This window comes from Ovis aries, chromosome 9 (genome assembly GCF_016772045.2).
Source record: "Ovis aries strain OAR_USU_Benz2616 breed Rambouillet chromosome 9, ARS-UI_Ramb_v3.0, whole genome shotgun sequence".
NCBI classification, from domain to species: domain Eukaryota; kingdom Metazoa; phylum Chordata; class Mammalia; order Artiodactyla; family Bovidae; genus Ovis; species Ovis aries.
This window is the reverse complement of record NC_056062.1, coordinates 77,215,726-77,233,163: the sequence shown is the minus strand read 5'-3', so window position 1 is coordinate 77,233,163 and position 17,438 is coordinate 77,215,726. Positions and strand designations below refer to the sequence as shown.

Sequence of the window (17,438 nt, the reverse complement as noted above, 5' to 3'; positions counted from 1 at the left end):
TTTATAATTAGATGGTAAAGAGAAGCAGGAGAGTGACCCCAAAATATGCCATGACCTGGATTATTGTGAGCCAAAGGAGACCTCGACCCAGCAGACTCAAGAAAAACATCTACCTCTCCTTTAACTACCTTAAAGAATTTAGTTACAGGGCCAGGCTCAGAGAGAGCCAGTACCAGAGATAACTTTCGTGTGAATGACTACCTACCTCTATGGCAGGCAAACATCTAATTAGCAAACATCTGGTCTTCTTACAGTCCTGTGACTTACCCTATTCCCCTCTGAAGCCCCAGGCCCCTATCCCATTCCCAAGCTCAGGAGAGCTCAACTGCCCAACTTGTTTCGGGTCTCATATTCTTAAAGGGCTCCTGTATATAACTAAATTACTTTTTTTTTTTTTTTTTTTGCCTAAAACTGTCGTATGTCAATATTTTTTAATTAGACCAGTCAAAGAACCTACAAGTGTAGAAGGAAAAGGTTCCCTCCCTGATAAAGCCAAAGATCTAACAATAATTTTCACTATATTATGGAGAAGGCAATGGCAGCCCACTCCAGCACTCTTGCCTGGAAAATCCCATGGACAGAGGAGCCTGGTGGGCTGCAGTCCATGGGGTCGTGAAGAGTCGGACACGACTGAGTGACCTCACTTTCACTTTTCACTTTCATGCACTAGAGAAGGAAATGGCAACCCACTCCAGTGTTCTTGCCTGAAGACTCCCAGGGACAGCGGAGCCTGGTGGGCTGCCGTCTATGGGGTCACACAGAGTTGGACATGACTGAAGCGACTTAGCAGCAGCAGCATACTATGGTTTTCCAAAAGGACATCTGATTCTGGGTTAGATTTCTTCATACGTACTTATACTACCCAACAATCTCCAATTGTGGAGGGCAAATTTATACCTGGTAACAGTTAAACAGTAATGCATTTAATTACTAAAGAATAATCTTGACAATAGGGAGGAGAAGATCCAATTTATCATTGCTTTGTACAAATATTATGGATTCTAAATAATTAAAAAAATTGGAATGAACAATGAAAGCCTTACTTCCCACATGACAGTGGGCATGCTCTTCAATTTTCCATTTTCCTTTGTACACATGACAATAATAATTCTAATTACATTTCAGGTGAAAGAGTGTAGGGCAAATAAGTCAGCATAAATCCAAAAGAATTTCTGCTAAATCTACTTTGGAAGTATTTGAAAACATTTTCTTATTCAAATGAACATCATGTCTCTAAAAAGACAAGTTTCACCAAAGTGCCAAGTCACAAAAAAACACTCAAACTTTTACCTCGCCCAGAGAAATGTAGAACTTTTTCATAATTATTACATCATCTTCTTCAACAGGAGGAGGTGGTGGACTGGGTGGTTTTTTCGGGACCCAGGGTGAAAACTCTGTACCTAGTATGATATTCATGCCTGATTCACTCCATCTTACTTGTGAAATCAATTTGGCTAACCTGTATTTCAGAAATCATACAAATTGAAATAAATTTCAAATATGGTAGAATTCAGAATAAAAACTAAAATTTTATTTTATGTATTCAAATCAATCTCCCCTCCCAGCTTTGCAGGATGATTCTCTTAGGAGCTGCTAAAATTAATGTCTTATTCATAGGATCACTAATTAATTAATAATTATTCTGTTTTATATTTTAGAAAATAGTTGTTCTAAGAAAGGGTCAAATTTTATTAAAATTTCAGAGTGTTTAGGAACTTAAACTTTAAAAGTCAGGGAGCATAAAAGAAAAACTTGGCCCTGTGCTAGAACATTCTGTCTTTTTTATGACATTCATATTCATTTTTTATCACCCTGTACACAAATACCTTTACAGAAGTAGAAAAAAATTTAAATATAATGATTAAAGAAGCAGAATTAAAGTACATTTATTAGGTACTGTTTCTATGAAATCTCTTTGGAAATGTTAAGCAATTTTTATCAATGCTCTATGTTATACTACATATTAACCAAAATACAAACTCCAGTGGGGTTAAAGGTACACAATTTTATTAAGAAAGTAAAGAAAATGATTTCTGGTGAAAAAATCATTTAAAATATATGTATATTAATGAGATTACAATACCTGTATTCAAAGTAACAATCACTTTCCAGAAATGTTGGAAGTCTTTCTTTTTTGACCCAGTGAATACCTTGTTCACGATTGAGACACTGTTAGAAGACAAGTGAAAAAGAAAATATCACAGAAAATCACCTGTTAGGACAATGATGGTCTAATCACTAGAGCAATGTTACCTCTAGCTCTTATAGGGAGCCTGCCTCTACCTTCTATTTGGACAGGAGAAAGAACCCCGAGTCTCAAGTTTGAAGCCACTCTGTCTGCTGGTACACTTCATTAATTCTCTCAACAAACCTATATCAGCTATTATCTACATGTTACAGACTACCAAACTGAATCCAGAAAACTTAAGTAACTTAGTGAAAGAGGAAAAATGACCAAAAAAAATTAATCAGTCTCAGTATTTTCACAGTTATAAAACAGGTTGAAAATAATCACACAGAGGGGACTTCCCTCGTGGTCTAGTGGCTAAGACCCTGAGCTCCCAATGGAGGATGAGATGGTTGGGTGGCATTATCGGCTCAATGGACATGAGTCTGAGCAAAGTCTGGGAGATAGATAGTGAAGAACAGGGAAGCCTGCCGTGCTCTAGACCATGGGGTTGCAAAGAATCAGACATGACTTAGCAAGTGAACAGGTGCCAGAAGTTCACGATTCTGTTGGAGGCCACAGAGGCATGAAAACCAACAAGGTTTCCACAGAATGTGATTGAGATGGGGATGGAGTCAAGAAGGCAGAATAGAAGGATATGGAGTTCACCTGTCCCCACAAGTACATCAAGAATACCTCTAAAAATGGAGCAATTCTCACAGAGTGCCTGCTGTACACTAGCAGAGGACCTTGGACACCTAAAAGGACAGGAAAAATCACACAACTGGGTAGGACTTAAGGAAGAAAAAAAGAAAAAGAGAAACGGAATGGTACCTGCACCCCTGATGGGGAGCTGAAGGACAGAAGAGGTTCCTGCACTCAGGGAAGCCCCCTTACCATTGGGCAGATCAGCTGGGACAGAAGAGGAGCTTCAGGTGCTTGGAGGAAAGCACAGCAACTGATTCTGTGACAGGTAGGACAGATTAAGACCTACATGGATGTTCCACTCTGCAGCCCTGCATGCTCCAGCCTGAGCTGTTGCCTGTTGATGTGGAGAGGGGCTGGGTGCTGGAATGTGGGGTTTGGAGAGTGGACACAAGGAGAGACAGTTGTTGGCTGTGAAGAGACAGCCTGCAAGGATGGGAGTAAGGAGCTCCACAACTGGGAATGTTCCTGGAAGAAGCCTGGGCCCCCAAAGAAGCAGGACACCATTGCTGAGTGACCCAAAGGAGGGGGACTGCCATTTCAGTCCCCTTCCCCAAGCACCCGTCTCCATGGATACTAGGAGGGGTACCTCCCAGAGCAGGCTCGCATGCCCGACCCATCATCACCTCTGCCCCTGCCTAGCTGGGCAGGGCAGATGTGCTCTGGGGCAGCCTTTGGAGGAACATGTGCAGAGGTGGGGCTGAAACCACAGCTGAGCCCCAGGGGCCATGCAACTAAAACAAGAGAGCTGAAATCTCTCCTCATGGCTACAGGAGCTACAGATTCACAGTACACCCTCACCATCAGTGCTGTGAACTCAGCGCCTGCGGAATGTCCGAATGGATGAGCGCTCACACAGTTCCGACGGGTCTAGTTTCAGCAGCTGTGGGCTTCGTGGGCACGTACACACAGAGACTGGGCCAGGTCAGAATCTGAGCTGCCTCCATAGCTAGCTACCACAGAGGGTCCAGGTACATGACTGCTGCAATCCTGGGACCTGACTTTGGTGGATTCACACAGGTGGCCTGGTGAAAATGCAGGAGAAACACCAGGGCCAATTGCTGGCAAACCAACAGGTAAGTTGGGGGGCAGGGCGCTAAGAGCAGTTCCAACAACAGTGTCATCTGTGAGCCAGCACGACAGGTGAAAAGTAACACAATACAGCACACTCACAGGTGAGCAACTGCAGAGGAGGAAAGCTCAGTGGCTTCCCTCACAGAGGGAGCGCTCCAATCTCATCTGCTATGCACCACAGTAGAAAAATGAAGCCCGAAGTTAGGGCAAGGAAGAAAATAATAAATATCAAAGCAGAAATATATGAAATAGAGACTAAAAAAACGAGTAATGAAGAGCCAGTTCTTTGAAAAGATTGAACTGATAAACCTTTATTCAAACTCATCAATAAATAAGAGGCTCCAAAACCAGAAAAGAGAAGTTACAACCAATATTACAGAAATAGAATCATAAGAGACTAGTATGAACAATTATTTGTCAACAACTGAACAATCTAGAAGAGATGGATAAATCCCTAAAAACAAAAAATCTTCTAAGACTCAATCATGAAGTAATAGAAAATCAATTACAGTGATTAAAAAAAAAAAAAAAAGTGCAAGGTCAGAAGCCTTCACAGGGGAATTCTACCAAACATTAAAAACAAAAGTTAACACCTATCTTTCTCAAACTGTTTCAGAAAATTGAAGAGGAACACTTCCAAACTCACCCTACAAGGCCAGCATTACCCTGATACCAAAACCAAAAAGAAAGAAAGATAGATAATTACAGACCAATATACCTGATAACAAAAGATGCAAACAGATCCAGTAAAACATAATGGCTGGGACTTCCATGGTGATAAAATGGCTAGAAATTCACCTTCCAATGCAGTGGACCTAAGTTTGATCCCCGGTCTGAGAGGATGCCACATTTTGCAGAGCAACTAAGCCTGTGCCCCACAACTACAGAGCCTGCACTCTAGGGCCCACATGCCAAAACTATTGAGCTCACATGGTACAGCTACCGAAGCCTGCATGCCTAGAGCCTGTACCCTGCACCAAGAGAAACCACCGTATGAGAAGTCCACACATCTCAACGCAGAGTAGTCCTGCTCCACAGCAGAGAACGGCCACATGTAGCAACAAAGACCCAGTGCAGCCAAAAATAAATAAACAAATAAACAAAAACATAACGGCTGAATTCAACAGCACATTAAAAGAATAATAAATCAGATCAAGTGGGATTTATTCCAGAGATGCAAGGATGATTCAATATTGACAAATCAGTGTGATACACCATATTAAAAAAATAAAAGCCTGGTAAGCTGCAGTCCATGGGGTCACAAAGAGTCAGACATGACTGAGTACAAAGACTACCAAAAATTATTAAAACAAATGAATTTGGTAAAGTTGCAGGATATAAAATTAATATACAGAAATATGTTGCATTTCTATACTCTAATAATGAACCACCAGAAAGAAAAATTAAGAAAACAATCACATTTATGACTGCATCAAAAAGAATAAAATACACAAGAATAAATTTTTTTAAATTTAAATTTATTTATTTTAATTGGAGGCTAATTACTTTACAAGATTGTATTGGTTTTGCCATACATCAACATGAATCCGCCACAGGTATACATGTAAATTTAACTAAGGAGATGAAAGATCTATAGCCTGAAAACTATAAGATATTGAGGAAAGAAATTAAAGATAAACAAATAAATGGAAAGATACACCATGCTTGTGGCTGGGAAGAATTATTATTGTTAAAATGTACATTCTACAAATTATTCTAAAGATTCAATACAATCCCTAGCAAAACACTCATGGCATTTTCCCCAGAACTAGAATAGCCCTACAATTTGTATGCCAATGCAGGAGATGTAAGTTTGATCCCTGGGGAGGGAAGATCCCCTGGAGTAGGAAATGGCAACCAGCTCCAGTATGCTTGCCTGGGAAACGGACAGAGGAGACTAGCTACAGACCGTGGGGTCGCAAAGAGCCAGACATCAGACATTACTGTGTGACTAAGCACATACACACACACACACACACACACACACACACAGACACAGAGTTTATATAAAACCACGAAAGACCCCAAATATCCAAAGCAATCTTAAGAAAGAACAACAAAGCAAGAGATATTATGTTCCCTGATTTCAAACCATACTATAAACCTATATTAATTAAAGCAGGATGCTACTGCAAGCCCTGAGGGGCTCTCACTTCTGGCACCTAGCACCCGGCCACATGCCGGCTGGGTGTGACCCTCTCCAAGCACATGGGGAGTTTGACTGGGGTGGTACACCTGTCAAACTGTAACACGGGTGTCCTAAGGTGAGCTCAGGGAGGACAGAAACCTCCTATGGAGCAGAAGGGTAAAGCTCACTTGATCTTGATTTTTAATACGAATACAGACCATGAAAGCAGGGCCTCATGATTCTTCTGACCTTCAGGATTTTGAGCAGGAGGTCTCAGAAAACTTACCACAGGGATAACTGGTTTGTGGCAGCCAAGCATTCATAAGGAGATCGCGTTTTGATTCTTCAATGTCAACTCTTCCTATCATTGTCATTGTCAAAATAAAACACAGACATACAGATCAACAGAACAGAACAGGGAGCCCAGAAATAAATCCAGAGTTCTGCGGTCAATTAATCTATGACAAAAGAGACAGGACTATACGATGGGGGAAAGACAGTCTCTTCAATAAACGGTGCTTAAAAAACTGGACAGCTATATGCAATGGAATAAAACTAGACCACTTTCCTACAGCATATACAAAAATAAACTCAAATAGATTAAAGACTTAAATGTGAGACCTGAATCCATAAAACTCCTAAAAGAAAACATAGGCAATATGCTCTCTGAAACTGATCTTAGCAACAGTTTTACTTTGGATCTGTCTCCTCAGACAAGGGCAACAGGTAAGCAAATGGGACTACAACAAACTAAAAAGTCTTGTACAGCGAAAGAAACCATCAACAAAACAAAAAGGCAACTTCCTGAATCAAAGAAGCCATTTGCAAATGATACACCTGATAAGGGGTTAATATCCAAAATATATGAAGAACTCATACAACAGCAAAAAAAAAAAAAAATCCAATTTTAAAAATTGGTTAAGGAACTTAACACACATTTTTCCAGATAAGACATATAGATGGCCAACAGACACATGAAAAGATGCTTAAGATCACTAATTGTAAGGGAAATAAAAATCAAAACCACAATGAGATATCATCTCACACCTGTCAGAATGGCTATTTTCAAAAAGACAACAAAGTATTGGTGAGGATATGGAGAAAAGGGAACTCTTGTGCACTGTTGGTGGTAATGTAAATTGGTACAACCAACTGTGAAAAATAGCATGGAGTTTCCTCAAAAATTACAACTAGAACTACTATATGATCCAGCAATTCCACCTCTGGGTATCTGAAGAAAAGAAAAACTCAAATTAAAAAAGATACAGGTATCCCAAGTTCACTGTATCATTATTTACAGTAACCAAAATAGGAAAGCAACCTAAATATCCATTGATAGATGAATGGATAGAGAAGATGAGGCATTACTCAGCCACAAATAAGAATGAAATCTTGCCATTTGCAATAATCATGGATGGACCTAAAGGGTATACTATGCCAAGTGAAATTTAAACAGAGAAAGACATATGTGATATGATTTCACTTATATGTGGAATCTAAAGAACAACAAACTAACACTACAGAGACGGAATCATAGAGAACAAACCAGTGGCTGCAGAGGGGAGGGGATGAGGGAATGGGCAAGACAGGTGAAGGGAATTAAGCGGTGCAATCTCCGAGTTATAAAACAAGTCTCAGGGATGCAATGCACAGTGTAGGGAACATAGTCAGTAACACTGTGATAACTTTGTAATAGTGACAGACGGTAAGTAGACTTCCTGCAGTTCTCATTTCACAATGCGTAAAAATAGCAAATCACTATGCTGTACACCAGAAACTAACACAATAAATAAAAAATAGAAACCTCAATTCCCAACTGCTCGACAGAACTCACATGAAATAAACCCACTGTACAGGCATAACTTATTTCATTGTGCTTTGCTTTATTGTGCCTCACAGATACTTTGTTCTTTACCAACTGAAGGTTTAGGGGCATCCCAGTGGCAAGCAAGTCTATCTGCACCATTTTTTCCACAGCATTTGCTCACTTCACGTCTCTGTGTCACATTTGGGTAAACTATGATCTTTCGAAGTTTTTCATTATTATTACATCTGTTATGGTGATCTGTGATCAGTTATTTTTGATGTTACTACAAAGACTTGTTGAAAGCTCAGATGATGGTTAGTATTTTTTAGCAATGAAGTATTTTTAAATTAAGGTATGTGTATTGTTTCCTAAGACACAATGCTATGGTACACTTAATAGGCTACAGTGTAGTGTAAACATAATTTTTATAGCACTGGGAAACCAAAATAATCGTGTGACTTGCTTTATCACAATATTCACTTTATTGTAGTGGTCTGGAGCCAACCTGCAATATATCCAAGATATGTCTATATACTCATACTTTCTAGAATGCATCTAAACTATAAAGGATATATATATATTTATTTATTTATTTATTTATACTACCCAAAATTAACTGTACTTTATAAATATTCAAAGTAAATTACATGAACCTTCTCATACTGATAATCAAATACCAAGAAACTGCTAAACTGGTCATTTCATATGAATAAGATGATACAGTTACTGACAAATACTTTGTATATAAGTACAATAAAATTTAATAAATACAGTTACACTTTAGAAAGGGATGCCCAAGGAATCTGATGATAATTTCATTTAATGCTTTATTTATCCAGTAAGATGTAACTCATATATACTTTCTTACCATGATATTGTAGTTGACATTAATGGTCTCATCTTCGTGAGGGGCGTTCACTTGAACAGGTTTAACATCACTCTTTCCTTTCCTTACAACATCATAGATGGGATTTCGAGGTCGCTGGTTTAGTAGAATTTTTTTCAACTGCTTTTCCAGAAGTTGTGGAGCATTGTTAACTACTTCAAAAACTCCATAGACCACATTAAATCTAACTGCCTCTGAAAAGGTCTGCAAAATAAATTTGCAGAAATGTCTTAAAAACCAGAAACTCACTGCTCCAAGAAGATTTGATACTTACAGGTATGCATATATACTTACACAAAGTTCTGTATTCTTAATAGTTAAATCTTTCCTCTTAGGAGCTTGGAAACTTTTGACTACAGGTAAGGGAACCCACTGAACCCTTCCTTCCAAATGTACTTATGCCATAAGTGTCAGGATATATTATGGCAGAAATTTTCTTTGCATACACCTCTTATCTCTAGAAAAGATTGAGGGTAGGAGGAGAAGGGGCAACAGAGGACAAGATGGCTGGATGACATCATTGACTCAATGGACATGAGTTTCAGCAAACTCCAGGAGATGGTGAAGGACAGGGAAGCCTGGCATGCTGCAGTCCATGGGGTCGCATAGAGTCAGACATGACTGAACAACTGAACAACAACAACTTATATCTGTGCTTCTTTGGAACTAGAAAGAAATACACCCTGGTCTCTGTGAAGCGACGTTATTCTCTTAGAAGGGGGTGGATTACTAGGGAAGAATGAATCAGAGAAGATATAACACTCCTGTCGTCTCTTTCATCCCCAGGAGCCATGAAAGCTAGGTCTCTCTCGCCCAAAAGGAGAAAATTAAATACAATCTGTTCTTCATTTAAGACTATTTCAACACCATTCCATTCACTGTGACAAAAAGAGAGACAAAGAGAGTGAAAGACAACATTTCTGAGCTTTTCTCTGTAATTACTAAATGCTGCCAACTTTTATTTAAAGTCAGTCAGTTACAGTCAGGAGTCTTGAGTTTTAATACCAGTTTGCCAGTAAGTAGCTCTGTGACTTTGGGTAAATCACTCCATAGCAAGCATATGGTGGATTGCCTGTTTCTTTTCTCATTTTGCCCTCCAAATCTAGAATCAGGTCCCTTTTTCAGAACATTAATTTATTTTAGGACACCTTCAATGACCTGCATACTCATGTAGTAAGTGTACTGAGGAGGGCATCAATTCTTCCAAGTTTTACTAGGAGATTGCTAGATACACTATTAGTTAAAATTTAATAAATAGCAGGATGTTATAAAATTGGAGTTACAAATATATATGTATAGGTACAAATACCTACTATGTGTTTGTATGTATGCGTGTGTATGTACACACACACACATACATATATGTATATGAGTAACCTTCCTGGTGGCTCAGAGCTAAAGAATCTGCCTGTAATGCATGAGATACAGGTTCAATCCCTGGGTCAGGAAGATCCCCTGGAGAAGGAAATGGCAACTCACTCCAGTAATCTTGCCTGGGAAATCCCATGGACAGAAGAGCCTCGCAGGCTACGGCCCATGAGGTCGTGAAAGAGTCAGACATGACTGAGTGACTTAACAACAACAACACATACGTGTATCTACATGTGCTGTGCTGCGCTTAGTCACTCAGTCGTGTCCAACCCTTTGCGACCCCATGGACTGTAGCCTGCCAGCTCCTCTGTCCACAGGGATTCTCCAGAGAAGAATATTGGAGTGGGTTGCCATGCCCTTCTCCAGGGGACCTTCCCAACCCAGGGATATAACCAGGCTTACTGCACTGCAGGTGGATTCTTAACCACCTGAGCCACCAGGGAAGCCTATCCCTTCTCCAAGGGAACTTCCCGACCCAGGAATCGAACTGGGATCTCCCTGCATTGCAGGCGGATTCTCTACCAGCTGAGCCACCAGGGAAGCCTATGTATATATATACACAGACATATTTTTTAATGAAAACTCATCCTACAGCCAGACGGCATCTTAGGAAGATCCTGAAGATGCCTCCTCTGATGGACACACTGAGTCCATAGCTACATATAGAAAAATTTCCTTCTAAAGAAGCGTAAAAACAAAACAACACAAAACAAAACAAAAGCCTAAAAGCTGGCTGAGTGTGACTATATATTGGTCAAACAAGATGAAAACCACATCAAACAGGAGAAGCTGGGACACAAACTCACCTTCAACCCCACCCCTGGAGCAGTCACCCCTGCAACTCAAAATCCAGAGCAGCCCCACGAGGAGCAGAGGGTTCAGACCCCAAATCAGGCACCCAACTTTTAAGACCTGCACCTGAGAAACGAGCCCAATTTTTAAAATCAAAGAGCTCACATCTCAACTGAAATGTGAGACAAGAGAGAGGGGTCCTACAGTCAGTCCATAACATGGAATCATATTTAATTAAAACTAGCCCTTGAATTCCTTGAAAACTGTCATAAAGTATAGTGTTGTCCGAACTTTCAAGTTAGCACTGGACACGGATTAACAGACTGGTTCCAAATAAGGAAAGGAGTACTTCAAGGCTGTATATTGTCACCCTGCTTATTTAACTTCTATGCAGAGCACATGATGAGAAACGCTGGGCTGGAGGAAGCACAGCTAGAATCAAGACTGCCGGGAGAAATATCAATAACCTCAGATATGCAGATGACACCACCCTTACGGCAGAAAGTGAAGAAGAACTAAAGAGCCTCTTGATGAAAGTGAAAGAGGAGAGTGAAGAAGTTGGCTTAAAGCTCAACATTCAGAAAACTAAGATCATGGCATCTGGTCCCATCACTTCATGGGAAATAGACGGGGAAACAGTGGAAAAAGTGACAGATTTTATTCTGGGGGGCTCCAAAATCACTGCAGATGGTGGCTGCAGCCATGAAGTTAAAAGACGCTTAATCCTTGGAAGAAAATTTATGACCAACCTATAGACAGCATGATGCTGTGAAAGTGCTGCACTCCATATGTCAGCAAATTTGGAAAACTCAGCAGTGGCCACAGGACTGGAAAAGGTCAGTTTTCATTCCAATTCCAAAGAAAGGCAATGCCAAAGAATGCTCAAACTACCGCACAATTGCACTCATCTCACATGCTAGGAAAGTCAAGCCAGGCTTTAGCAATAAGTGAACCGTGAACTTCCTGATGTTCAAGCCAGTTTTAGAAAAGGCAGAGGAACCACAGATCAAATTGCCAACATCTGCTGGATCATGGAAAAACCAAGAGAGTTCCAGAAAACCATCTATTTCTGCTTTCTTGACTATGCCAAAGCCTTTGACTGTGTGATCACAACAAACTGTGGAAAATTCTGAAAGAGATGGGAATACCAGACCACCTAACCTGCCTCTTGAGAAATCTGTATGCAGGTCGGGAAGCAACAGTTAGAACTGGACATGGAACAACAGACTGGTTCCAAATAGGAAAAGGAGTACGTCAAGGCTGTATATTGTCACCCTGCTTATTTAACTCATATGCAGAGTACATCATGAGAAACGCTGGACTGGAAGAAACACAAGCTGGAATCAAGATTGCCAGGAGAAATATTAATAACCTCAGATATGCAGATGATACCACCCTTATGGCAGAAAGTGAAGAGGAACTAAAAAGCCTCTTGATGAAAGTGAAAGAGGAGAGTGAAAAAGTTGGCTTAAAGCTCAACATTCAGAAAACGAAGATCATGGCATCCAGTCCCATCACTCCATAGGAAATAGATGGAGAAACAGTGGAAACAGTGTCAGACTTTTATTTTGGGGGCTCCAAAATCACTGCAGATGGTGACTGCAGCCATGAAATTAAAAGATGCTTACTCCTTGGAAGAAAAGTTATGACCAACCTAGATAGCATATTCAAAAGCAGAGACATCACTTTGCCGACTAAGGTCCGTCTAGTTAAGGCTATGGTTTTTCCTGTGGTCATGTATGGATGTGAAAGTTGGACTGTGAAGAAGGCTGAGCACCGAAGAATTGATGCTTTTGAACTGTGTTGTTGGAGAAGCCTCTTGAGAGTCCCTTGGACTGCAAGGAGATCCAACCAGTCCATTCTGAAGGATATCAGTCCTGGGATTTCTTTGCAAGGAATGATGCTAAAGCTGAAGCTCCAGTACTTTGGCCACCTCATGCGAAGAGTTGACTCATTGGAAAAGACTTTGATGCTGGGAGGGATTGGGGGCAGGAGGAGAAGGGGACGACTGAGGATGAGATGGCTGCATGGCATCACTGACTCAATGAACGCAAGTCTGAGTGAACTCTGGGACTTGGTGATAGACAGGGAGGCTTGGCATGCTGTGATTCATGGGGTCACAAAGAGTCGGACATGACTGAGCGACTGAACTGAACTGAACTGAGACAGCATATTAAAAAGCAGAGACATTACTTTGCCAACAAAGGTCCATCTAGTCAAGGCTATGGTTTTTCCTGTAGTCATGTATGGATGTGAGAGTTGGATGGTGAAGAAAGCTGAGCACTGAAGATCTGATGCTTTTGAACTGTGGTGTTGGAGAAGACTCTTCAAAGTCCCTTGGACTGCAAGGAGATCCAACCAGTCCATCCTAAAGGAGATCAGTGCTGAGTATCCATCAGAAGGACTGATGCTGAAGCTAAAATCCAGTACTTTGGCTACATGATGCGAAGAACTGACTCATTTGAAAAGACCCTGATGTTGGGAAAGACTGAGGGTAGGAGAAGAAGGGGACGACAGAGGATGAGATGGTTGGATGGCATCACCGACTCAGTGGACATGAGTTTGAGTAAGCTCCAGGAGTTGGTGATCGACAGGGAGGCCTGGTGTGCTGTAGTCCATGGGGCCGCAAAGAGTTGGACATGACTGAGCAACTGGACTGAACCGAACTTTCAAGAAGGTCATCATCGTGAATTTTTCCTCTGACATTAAAATGTGTCATTAATTCTTCAGTTAGGGACTAGATAAAGTAGTGGGCTTGTGTTTATAGCTCACGTTATACAAAAGTATGTATGTTTGACACTAGGATCACCCTCAGCATGAGACGACAGCTAGGCAGGAAGGTCAGAGTCACTGAGGGAATGTTAGAGTCTCCTCCTCCATCTCAGACCCCTCTCGGATGTTCACAGACTGGTCTATGTGTGTTTGTAAATGGCTACACAGACAAAGTCACCCTCACTCTTTAAATCACCGTCGCTCACTCTGCAGAGCACAAATAATTCACTTTGAGTGACAACGCCTGTGTAAGTCTACTACAACAGAAGTATTTATAAAGCGGACTGATGGCACAGGGGTATTTGTCAAGAATCTTTAGGAAATTAAGGAAGTTGACCCTCCTGAGACCCCCAGAGTCCTTGAGGAGAGGCAGCCTGATGCTTTGGTTATCAGAGACCGCCTCAGAGAAGAGCCCAAGGTTGGCCCTGAAAGGACAGTGGGCTGGACTGCCCACAGCTCAGTGTGGCCTCCTGCACCCTCTGTCCTTCCCTGGTGGCTCAGACAAGAAAAGAATTTGCCTGCAGTGCGGGAGACCTGGGTTGGGAAGATCTCTTGGAGGAGGACATGGCAACCCACTCCAGTGTTTTTGCCTGGAGAATCCCCATGGACAGAGGAGCCTGGTGGGCTACAGTCCATGGGGTTGCAAAGAAATTGGACACAACTGATCGAGTAAGCACAGTAGCACCACATAAAGAAAGCTGAGTCTGGAAGAATAAACAGGCATTCATATCGGGCAGACAAGGGAGAGGAGGGAGCTCAGCAAGAGAAACAGTGAGTGTATCAAGATATTTGCACAAACAATAGGCGAGGAGTGCCAGACAACAGGGCACCTGTGAGGACCTGCAAGCAGTTTGCCGCTGCTGAAGCAGAATACCCAAGGGGAGAATAACAGGACGGAAACCTGAAGACAAAGGCAGAGGACGAGATCACCTTCTATGTATGCCATAACTCTCTACATCGTCTCCCAAATCAGTGATTCCTGGAGTGTGTCCCTGGACCAGCAGCATCAGCATCACCTAGGAACCTGTTAGAAATGCAGATTCTAGGGTTCTCACTTCATAATCAGAAATTCTGGGGGTGGTTTCCAATATTCTGTGTCTAACCAGCTCACAGATGATTCTGATGCATGCTCAAGTGTGAGAACCATTGCTTTAGAATGATGGGGAGCCACTGGAGAGGTTTCAGCTGGAGGGTGGGGCGGGTGGGGTGTAGGGCGAGACAGAATCCAGGTTAAGCAAACTCCAAAGCCCACGTGCTGTTTGCTGCTTCATGCTGACTTCCATGTGTGCTCACAGACATGGAGGGGCTGGCAATCGAGGATCTACACGTAGGAGAAAGAACCCTGGGCTGTATTCCCCGAAGTCCTGTTTGCTCAAAAGGAATCTTTCTCACATATCATGTCCTCTGTTACCATTTCTAAGCTTATCTACAAAATTCCTCAAGTTAGTTTAGCATGTGACAATGAAAGACATGCAAACTGGGGGGATAGAAATGAATGATGGAGGAAGACTTTCTCCCAGAAAGCTGAGTAGGCTGATTTAGAGAAAACTCAGCTTTTAATCATATGACAGGAAAAAATCTTCAGTTTTAGCCTCAAACTCAATCCTCTGCAAGCTGTTACGGACTGCTCTTTTCCTTACTTAATTTTCTTATTTCAAGAGTATCATTTCCCAAATGTTCTAAAACGAATTGACCTGAAGGTGGTGAAAGCTAACTTTGTAGTACCAGTCATCCATGTGCGAAAAATATTTTCACAGAAAAAGCAAGTGCATGAAAATACTTTTACCACAATAAATTGCTGGTTCCACATTTCTTTAAAAAGAGGAGGGGGAAAAAAAAAACCTGTGAATAATTAGTGATGTGCTTAAACTGCCAGCCAAGCACCACTGAAACTTACCGGGTGCCAAATTATTTAGCTGAACAGTATTTAAATTAAAAACTAATGACTAGGTTAATTTAATACATGTTCATCTCTGCTCCAACTCTGTCTCTACTAATTGAGATCCAAAGCTATATTTAAAACATGCATCTTAGTCAGTGAATGAGAAACATCTGACTGCTTGAATGTAACAAGTCAGTTACCAATAACAACTTCTTTTAATCTAAGTTTTATTGTCATTTTAGATGTTTAACCATAAACTATTTACTGGACATATTCACCAGTGGGAGGGGACGAATCATGTGCCACATAAAATGCATAGAAAATGTCCTTAGTTAATAAAATGAGTTGCATTATGTAATTTGAGTGCTTTATGTTTGAGCTACAAGGCTTATCAAAACATCCATTGGAACAAATGCTGAACTAAGCAGTACTATCTAGGGCTCCATCAACACCTTGAAAAATCAGTCTCTGAGTATTTGAATTTTGGCAGAGGAAGACCCAAGTTATTCATCTCTCCTTCATCACACTCATTTCCCAAATCCATTGTCTCTTTCTTTCTCTCCTTTTACTCAACCATCTAACATATAGTTCCTTCATAAAGCTGCAAGAAATTATAATAGCTTACAGATTTTAAAGAAGTGTGGAGAATCATTCCAAAAAAAGAAGTTATGGTAAAATTCCAAAGGCACATAGCTAAGCATGGTCTGGCAAACACATGACATACCTATCCTTGCTAGGAGGGTATAGAGCAGGCCACCCCTTCAGCTTCTGCAAACCATAAATGTCACAAACATTCTCAACCACCCACAGAGGCCCAACCTAAATCTGTATGTGGGCTCATCTACTCAATCCCACAACAGTCACTGAGCATAAAACACACAAAATAAAACCAAAAAGGGGGGAAAAGAGTGTTTTCACACTATAGCATAGAAGAAAATTTAATAAGCAAACACTTGTCCATAAAGAGTTGACAGGAAAAAAAAAAAGCCTTCCCAGACACTAAATGAAAACAATATCTGAATGTGATCCTGGCACCAGAACAAACAGAATGAAGTTATGAAAGCTAGGATTTGGAGAGTGCCACACTCGTTTATAATAGCAGCAACTGTCCTGGATTCCCCTCATCACAAAATAACATGGAGGCAGGATACGAGCCATCAGTTTCTGGATCTTACAATGTGTCCCAAGGGTGTAATGGTGTAATGGAAAGAGATGGTGTAGGAGACAGAGAGCCTCATTCCAAGGCCCATTTGTGCCACAATCCACTTACGGGACCATGGGCATTTCACCATAGATGTGGAGAAGGTCTCAGAAATCTAGATACCTAAGAGCTCTTTTAGATCGAGAATGTTGTTATATGTATCTATACTGTCAGGCTGAGACTGTTGGGCTTTTGTTTTGGGTTGTTTTTTTTGTTTTGTTTTGTTTTGTTTTTTTGAGGGTGGAGGTGGTAGAGCAGGAGAGGCAGAAGAAGATTAGAAGGTTTATTTAGTTTAAGGATCTTATGCGGAAGGTGTAAAAATTTAAAAAAAAAATCATCCTCAAGAAGTTTTGGGAGATACAGAAGAAAGGGATCTATCCTGGCCCCAGAAAATTGACAGTGTAATTTCTAGGATTAAGAAAAAAAAAAAAAAAAAAACAGAGTAGAAGAAATTAATCAAATTTTCTTTACCTGAAAAAGTCTATTCTCCCACCTAATACATACATCCCCTATAAAATATTTCCCCAAATGATTACCTATACCTGAATATCTGAATCACAGAGAGTTTAGTCCTTCACTAGCCAGCCCATTCTATGGTTAGAAAACCATCTTTAAACATCTTTCTTCTAGTGAGTGAAAATCAATTTCCTCAT

General features: G+C 40.9%; 1 protein-coding gene across 16 annotated transcripts in view; it reads right to left on the bottom strand.

Annotated features, from left to right (window-relative positions):
• Nucleotides 1-17,438, bottom strand: part of RGS22 (regulator of G protein signaling 22) — a 139,716-nt gene that overhangs the window by 98,936 nt on the left and 23,342 nt on the right. For 10 of the 16 annotated variants that reach the window (XM_060393893.1, XM_060393895.1, XM_060393882.1 and 7 more), the window contains 3 exons: nt 8,750-8,971; nt 2,084-2,169; nt 1,291-1,459 (listed from right to left, as the gene is read on the bottom strand). The exons of 2 other annotated variants lie outside the window; for them this stretch is intronic. In XM_060393893.1, coding sequence (XP_060249876.1) covers nt 1,291-1,459; nt 2,084-2,169; nt 8,750-8,752 — 258 coding nt within the window. In that variant the 5' untranslated portion in view covers nt 8,753-8,971. Of the gene's footprint in view, nt 1-1,290; nt 1,460-2,083; nt 2,170-6,360; nt 6,436-8,749; nt 8,972-17,438 lie in introns of those variants that run through there. 4 more of the 16 variants (XM_060393887.1, XM_060393889.1, XM_060393891.1 and 1 more) reach the window with 2 other exon arrangements.